The 8,418-nt window shown below is 58.5% G+C and overlaps 1 protein-coding gene across 1 annotated transcript in view; it reads right to left on the bottom strand.

Moving 5' to 3' along the window:
* SLC12A2 (solute carrier family 12 member 2) overlaps positions 1–8,418 on the bottom strand; it is a 91,954-nt gene that overhangs the window by 38,184 nt on the left and 45,352 nt on the right. The window contains exons 10-11 of the mRNA XM_056806328.1: positions 4,477–4,628; positions 179–402 (exon numbers count right to left, since the gene is read on the bottom strand). Coding sequence (XP_056662306.1) covers positions 179–402; positions 4,477–4,628 — 376 coding nt within the window. The remainder of the gene's footprint in view (positions 1–178; positions 403–4,476; positions 4,629–8,418) is intronic.

Raw genomic sequence — 8,418 nt, 5'->3', positions numbered from 1 at the left:
GGTGAGCTGAGTGGGCCGACACACACACTAGGAAAAGGTCCGCTTACTCTCTTCGGTTGTACAGCTGGACCACTCCGACGCCCTGTCAGTTTTCCCAGAAACATTCACCAGGAAGCAGCAGGTAAAAATGGGCGCGTCCATGTCAATACATCATTTCTCCACTAATCTAATTTTTCACAACATGGCAGCTGGTTCAAGCAGGAAAGCTGACCGTACTCTTAGTCCCCGAGCCAGCACTCTTCCTGTGAGTGAGTTCCAACCAGGCTCTGAATAACCTGCTCGTGATTCACTTACCTGAAAGATTTTGGGAGCACTCACAAGAGATGCCAACGCAGAAGACAAGGTGGCAGAGAAGATGCCTGCAGAAATCAGGGGTGCAAATCCTGACACCATACTCATGACCTAAAAGCAATAAAACAAAGACGATCTCATCAACACGTGGCTGAGCGGAGAAACAGTGAGAGAAGTCTTGTGAGGAACAAAGGGCCGTCTCGCTAGATGATCTCGGGAGGAAAGGTCAGACTCCTACTCTTGGCGTCATCATGCAAAGTGGCACATGAAATGGCAGCGACGTGGCACAGCGCACGGAGTCAGGAAGACCGCGTTTGAATGCAGCCTTGGACCCGGACGAGCTGTGGCTCCCTGGCTAAGCCTCCGGTGTTTGTAAATAAGGACGATCAAAGCCCGCTCTCTCGGGGGGTTAAAGCGAGAGGATTGACGGAACGCCCTGCAAAGCCAGGAAACGCTACACAAGTACCAGGACGCAGCGCACTAGGAGTGCTGCGTTCGTCGAAGGTTTACCTTCCCAGCGATGCCACCTTGCTCAGGAGAGGAAGGCTAATGCTTGGGGAAACAAGAACAAGGTTTCCTTGCTCACGCGCCGTAGGGAAGAGAGAGCAAACGCACCGTCTGTTTTGAGGTCGACCCCAAGATGAGGCCCTGCTCTGCGGCCTTTTCCTTGCAGAGCCCATTAGAGAGGCCAGTGACGCGCCAGGAGGTGACAGCACCAACGTCACCCCGTCCCACTTCACGTCAGCACCCCTCGGACAACGACGAGACACAGGCTCACGGCTTCTGCTTCAGGCAACTGCTAAAGCCGCAGAGAGATCGGCCGTGCTCGGGCGCCTCTTAGATGTCTGCGAGTACCCAGACGAGGTCAGCTGCGGAATGAGGCAGGAGGGAGGCCGCTGGAGGGCCCTGGCGGCGAATGACAACAAACGGCTTCCGCCATACTCGTGGGCACACAGCAAGCCCTTCGGCCAGGCCACTGGTGCTCCGAGAGAGCCACAAGACGGACGCTCTTCAGTGTGAACACGCCAAAGGTGTGGGGGCGCTGCCTGCCCCCCTCCGTCTCCAAGAGCACCCAAGGCGAAGAGGGTGGCTCCCGTCCCACGGCTGAGGCCCCAGCCGGGCCACGCGCCTCCATGGGAACACAGCGCACTCTCTGTCCACACGGCGCTGCCCAGACCGTGTGTGAGTCTCTCTCGGGCTGGGCGAAGACAACGGACTTCTGTATTTCAAAGCAAGGACGTGGCATTGTCAGAGTCCGGGCAAAGCCCCACTTTTGTGGCCTTCCAACACAATATCAGGGTCGGGATGGATCTGAATCAGGAACTGCATGAATACTTCCTTTCATGCGCGAAATTTCACCTCGTCTTGTGACTAGCAAAACAAGCGATTGTGTCATGTTTTAATATTTATGCCGCTCATGAAGCGCCAATTATTCTTAAATCGCTTGGAAGTGTGTGGAGCAAACAAACCAGCCCAGGTCTTTGCTAGAGATACAGAATGGGAGAGTGAGACCAAAGTGAAATCGCAGATGCATTCTTCTGTCTCTATTACGTAAATGCTCTTGAAAACAAACATAGTAAATTCTGTAAGATATACGGAACTCCTCTGCGTAACCCCGAGGAGCCGATGCAAGTTATCCAGAATCCTGGCTTTCAGGCCTTTATTTCCTCTCCAACAAAACGCTCACCAAAACGTCTAAACAGGAATAAACAACCCTCAGACCTTTCGGAAGAGAGACTGAACCCAAAGACAAGGGGCAGGAAGAAGGCCAGTTGGGCTGGACTTTGGAGGACTGGAGGGAGAGTCTGGAAAGAGACGGGGCAAGGTGTGAAGGTATCTCTTTTTAAAACATCATGACAAGAGGATGAGCCTCGGGCTCAGACTCATCTTCTGACCGACACTGGCTGCGAGACCAGATCCAAGTCAGTCGACTTCTTAGTTCCCCCAGCAACACGGAAATACTCGGAATCTAAAGCTGGTCTAAAAGGCCTATTCTTCTAGGCCCAAAGGGCACTAAAAGCCTGTCTGTCCTTTGATCCAGCCATAGCACTGCTGGGTTTGTAACCCAAAGAGAGCATAAGGAAAAAGACTTGTACAAGAACATTCATAGCTGCACTCTTTGTGGTGGCAAAAAAAAATGGAAAATGAGGGGTTTCCCTCGATTGGGAGTAGCTGAACAAATTGTGGTATATGTTGGTGATGGAATACAATTGTGCTAAAAGGAATGATGAGCTGGAGGGATTCCACGTGAACTGGGACAACCTTCAGGAAGTGATACAGAGTGAAATGAGCAGAACCAGGAGAACATCTACACAGAGACGGATACATTGTAGCACAATAGAATGTAACTGACTTCTCCATTAGTGGCAATGCAGCAATCCAGAACAACCCGGAGGGATCTAGGAGAAAGAACACTATCCACATCCAGAGGAAGAACTGTGGGAGTAGAAACATGGAAGAAAAGTAATTGCTTGACTACATGGGTTGAGGGGACATGGCAGGGGATGTAGACTCTAAATGAACATCCTAGTGCAAACACCAACAACATGGAAATGGGTTCTGATCTAGGACGTGTAATACGTAGTGGAATTGCGCATTGGCTGTGGGAAGGGTGGGGGGAGGGGAAAGAGGGAAATAAAGTGATTACTGTAACAAAAAAAATAAAAAAAATAAAAAAATCAGCACTTGTGGCATTAAGAACTGCCCACTTATTGACTATATTTGCTGTCACTGGTCATCAGATCTTTTTTGGTATAAAAAAAGGCTATCTCCTATGGCTCAGGGTCTCTGGTCTTGATCTTGACCAGGGTCTGGCTTTCCTGGGAGTTTGGCCATCTCTCAATAAACCTATTTAGCTTGCAGAAAGTAAATAAAAGGCCTGTTCTTTAGCTGCATCCAAAGAGTGAACTTGAGATTTTAGTTCTGGGCTCACCCAAAAGACATGACGACTCTGGGCACCCCTGACTGCCAAAGTCAATTCAGGAGTGGCAGTAACATGGGCAAATAAGACAAGGAGAGGTTCTGGGCAGGCACTTCCCATTACTTATAAGAAAAAAGGCTGTTTGAGTAGTGCTGATTGGGAAAAACACAGAACTATGAAATAGTCAGGAAAAACCCTCTTTAACGGAGGAAGGGGGTTCAGTGCAAAACTTGGGCCTCCACCCAGAGCTCCAGGGACTGGAACTCTGGCTCCTCTGGTCACTGGCCCCTGGGAGAGCCCACCCCACGAGGCTGACGAGTGCAGGAGCCATTCAAGTAGGAAGCTTCAATACCTTTCGAGGAGAGGGACAGTGGATTGACTTTACAGTGGTAGCAAAAGAAACTGAGGAGGCCCAGACAGGAGTAAGAGTGAGGGGCGGATGTGACGCTTTCCAAGGAACCCAGCAGGGAAGGATCAGGCCAGGGCAGGCCACCAAGGCCTCAGGGGAGAAGCTCTGGGACCAGGGCTACTTACCAGGGATGGGATTAGCCTCCCCCCAAAACTCCTCTGAGGCCTAGTTAGTGGGAGACTTTCCCTCAGCGAGTGACTCTCCTGGGGCTTTCCCCTTCGAGCTAACTGAGCTGGGGCCAGGGAACGTGCTCGATTCCAAGCGGACGGGGCCAGGCTGGAAGCCGGGGCCTCCTGTCTAAACGTTCCCTTTTCAGTCTTACAATGAATGATTCTCACTGGGTGCTCTGCAAGTCTCACGATAGCCTGACCGACAGTGGGCGAGCTACAGTCACCGCGATGGCTTCCCGGAGCTGTTGGGGTGGTTTGCGCACACAGACAGGGCCCAGGCTACGCTGCACTTTTCTAGGCCTGCCACGCCGCTAATCGGTCTGGGGTCCCCTTCGTCCAGTTCATCCAGGCCCGCCCCGGGGACCTGGGGAGAGCCCGAGGAGACTGTCCCCAAGGGAGCCCGTGCAGGGGCCTGGGGGAGAAGGGCGTTGGCACCAAAGGGGCGGGACGTCTGGGGGAAAGGGGAGGCCCTCCGGTGGGCCAGGGCCACCGAGAACCTTCTGTTTGGGGAGGGCAGAGAAGCCGTGCGCCGGGCCTCCCTGGGGGAGGGGACTTCCGGGAGGGGCACCGGGCCTCCCCGGGGGAGGGGACTTCCGGGAGGGGCGCCGGGCCTCCCCGGGGGGTCCTGCCGCAGGGGAGGGGACTTCCGGGAGGGGCGCTGGGCCTCCCCGGGGGGTCACACTCACCTGGAAGTTGTTCATCAGGCCGTAGCCACAAGGCGAGCGCTCGCAGGCCGAGAAGTCGAAGCCCAGGCTGCAGGCGGCGGAGGAGCAGTTGGCCAGCTCCACCGTGAGGGTGTCGTTGGCGTTCCCGGTGGCGTCGCGGACCACACAGGAGCCTGAGGCAAGACAGACAGACAGACGGGTGCACATGAGAAGGGGGCGCTCCGCGCGCTCCCCGGCAGGCAGAGCGGCGCCCCTGAGGCCGGAGAGGAAGGAGCGAGCCGGGGCGGGCCCTGCCTCTGGGGGGAGGCTCCCTCCGAGCTGGGGGTGCCGAGGGACAGAGAGGGGAGGAGGGGCCAGAGGAGGAGGGTGGAGAAGAGGCCCACTCATGGGCCAGTCTGGCCTCTATGCGGCCCCGACTGGAAACAGCCAGCGGAGGTCCTGGGACTTGAATGGAGCCCATGGAGTCGGGAGGGGGAGTTTTGTGGCTGCAAAAGGGAAAGGGAGCCCGCGCCACGGAGCAGGGGAGCAGCTCCGGGAGACAACCTATTTTGTGCCTCGGTCTTTCCAGTCACGTCTGAGGCCCACTTTGAACCCGGGACCTCCGTCTCCGGGCCCGCTCTGATCCCGGGACCTCCGTCTCCGGGCCTGCTTTGACCCCAGGACCTCCGTCTCCGGGCCCGCTCTGATCCCGGGACCTCCGTCTCCGGGCCTGCTTTGACCCCAGGACCTCCGTCTCCGGGCCTGCTTTGACCCCAGGACCTCCGTCTCCGGGCCCGCTCTGAACCCAGGACCTCCGCCTCTCTCTAGGCCCGCTCTGACCCCAGGACCTCCGTCTCCGGGCCTGCTTTGACCCCAGGACCTCCGTCTCCGGGCCCGCTCTGAACCCAGGACCTCCGCCTCTCTCTAGGCCCGCTCTGACCCCAGGACCTCCGTCTCCGGGCCCGCTCTGATCCCAGGACCTCCGTCTCCGGGCCCACTTTGACCCCAGGACCTCTGTCTATGGGCCCGCTCTGATCCCAGGACCTCCGTCTCCGGGCCCACTTTGACCCCAGGACCTCCGTCTCCGGGCCCGCTCTGATCCCAGGACCTCCGTCTCTCTCTAGGCCCGCTCTAATCCTAGGACCTCCGTCTCCGGGCCCGCTCTGATCCCAGGACCTCCGTCTCCGGGCCCGCTTTGACCCCAGGACCTCCGTCTCCGGGCCCGCTCTGAACCCGGGACCTCCGTCTCCGGGCCTGCTTTGACCCCAGGACCTCCGTCTCCGGGCCTGCTTTGACCCCAGGACCTCTGTCTATGGGCCCGCTCTGAACCCAGGACCTCCGCCTCTCTCTAGGCCCGCTCTGACCCCAGGACCTCCGTCTCCGGGCCTGCTTTGACCCCAGGACCTCTGTCTATGGGCCCGCTCTGAACCCAGGACCTCCGCCTCTCTCTAGGCCCGCTCTGACCCCAGGACCTCCGTCTCCGGGCCTGCTTTGACCCCAGGACCTCCGTCTCCGGGCCCGCTCTGAACCCGGGACCTCCGTCTCCGGGCCTGCTTTGACCCCAGGACCTCCGTCTACGGGCCCGCTCTGATCCCAGGACCTCCGTCTCCGGGCCCACTTTGACCCCAGGACCTCTGTCTATGGGCCCGCTCTGATCCCAGGACCTCCGTCTCCGGGCCCACTTTGACCCCAGGACCTCCGTCTCCGGGCCCGCTCTGATCCCAGGACCTCCGTCTCTCTCTAGGCCCGCTCTAATCCTAGGACCTCCGTCTCCGGGCCCGCTCTGATCCCAGGACCTCCGTCTCCGGGCCTGCTTTGACCCCAGGACCTCCGTCTCCGGGCCCGCTCTGAACCCAGGACCTCCGTCTCTCTCTAGGCCCGCTCTGATCCTGGGACCTCCGTCTCCGGGCCCGCTCTGAACCCAGGACCTCCGTCTCCGGGCCCGCTCTGAACCCGGGACCTCCGTCTCTGGGCCTGCTCTCCATCCCGAGTCACCAGGCGCCCCCTTTGGCGTTTTCTTGGCAAAGACACTGAAGTGGTTCTTGATGTGCTTCTCCAGCTCGTTTCCCGATGAGCGGCCTCAGGTCCGCCAGGATTAAGGGAGTTGCTTAGGAGCGCATGACGCCGGACTTGAACCGTTGACTTGAAGGACTTGAAGGGTTTTCCCAGCACTCCATCCAAAGAGAAAAGGTTTTGAGCACCAAGCAAAGGACGACCCTGGGAGTGACAAGGGAACTAGCAGGTGTGGCTGGGTAGGCGAGGAGGGGTAGACTTGGCTTCAGAAATATCCATTTGACAGCTGAATGAACAGAAGGGGAAAAGACGTGACCCAGGAAGACCAGCCACCAGGCTACAGAAACAAACCAGGTGTGCAAAGACAAAGGCTTAGCCTAGGCGGGTGATGGTGAACCTTTTGGAGACCGTATGCCCAAACGGCACCTTCCTGCTGCCTGTGAGTCCCTGTATTACCCCAGAGAGCAGAGAGAAAGGGCTTGCACTGGGCAGAGGGGTGGGACACTGTCCCCAGGCCCAGTGGAGGGGGGGAACAGCGGCCCCTCCGGCATCCTGGACCAACATGGCCCTGGGGGAATGGAAGGGCCGGAGGAGAGAAGAAGGGATGCAAGAGATGCTGTGCAGGTGACATCAGGCGGACGCGGGGACAGACTGGATCTGGAGCGGGACAGCGGGGAGGAGGGCAGGCCACCAGGGCTGTGACGGGACCGCCAACAGCTGGAGCAACTTGGGAAGAAGGAAGGGCCTGGGCGGACACACCATGAGTCTCAGATGTGTGCGGGACACCTCGTCGCAGTCGCTGGGAGATGGCGACGTGGAGGCTCCCAGGGAGCTGGGGCCGCATCCCTTGAGCGCAACGACAGACCACTTTCTCGAAGGAATGGAAGCGTCACAGGAAGGGGCTTCGTTAGGTTGATGAGCTTTTCGTCCAAGAGAAAACAGGTTCGGAGACGTGAGAAAGAGGGAAAGCCTGACGAGGCCGCGTCCGGCCCCAAGTGAGCCAAGAGGTTGCAGGCGCCCTGTTCCTCGGAGCCCGCCTCTGTGGAGGATGAGCTCAGGACGGCGAATGTGCAGCGAGGAACCCGGAACAGCTTCTGCTGCAGGGAAGAGTGCTGCTAGCCAAGAAGGCTGTCAGGAAGCTGCTCTGGGTAAAAACAAGCCTTTTAGAGCATTCTTGGAGAATTATTCATAGCTCTGAAACGTCCTTATTCGGCCTTTGGCAAAGAGGTTGTCTGTTAATTATCTCAGAGGAACGCTGGGCTCAAGAAACAAGAGGGCCCGGGTTCAAATCCTGCCTCCCGCGCGTGGTGGAGAGAAATCACGCCATTTAACTGTTCCGGGTGCCCTGGAGACGGTCACAGGCCCCTTCTCTCGTGACAGTTGGGAGGTGACGGACGTACAAGCCCCGCGCAGCAGACGGCTTCGCTGAGGGCTGGATTTCCTTGGAGACCCTCATCTGCCCCGCGTCCAACGGGCACGTCCCTCTCCTGCTGCCCTTGCTGCCTCACGGCGACCGCTTGCTAGCGACCCGGAGGCGGCGCGTGTTCACAGGGCGGAGAGCGCGAGGGCAGGACAGCGCCCGGCCCAGCGCCACAACTGCAAATAAGCCCAAAGCACGCGAGCTCCTCCGGAGCCTGCACTTCCGGGAAAAGGGGCTGAAGACAGGAACGTCCGGGGCTGGGGAAGCTGCCCGCGCCTTTCGGGAGGGATTCTCGTCAAATCAGCGAAGCCTTCGGTGGATCCCCGCCATTTGGCCACGCTTCGGGGCCCGCTAGAAGCTCTTTGGCAGACACGAAGGGGAGGCCAGCGTGGCCCTGACGAGAGCACGGCGAGATGTCCAGGGGAAACCCGGGGCGGAAGAGCTGGCGCCCGAGTCGTGGCTGCCCGGATGAGGAGGGAAGCAGAAGATGGCTGGAACGACGTAGGTCCGCAGCCTCCCGGAGCTAGAGCAGAGGGAGACTTGGGTCCTTC

Source organism: Monodelphis domestica, chromosome 7 (assembly GCF_027887165.1).
Source record: "Monodelphis domestica isolate mMonDom1 chromosome 7, mMonDom1.pri, whole genome shotgun sequence".
NCBI lineage: Eukaryota > Metazoa > Chordata > Mammalia > Didelphimorphia > Didelphidae > Monodelphis > Monodelphis domestica.
Note: the sequence above shows the minus strand (reverse complement) of the source record. Positions and strands in the feature narration are given on the sequence as shown.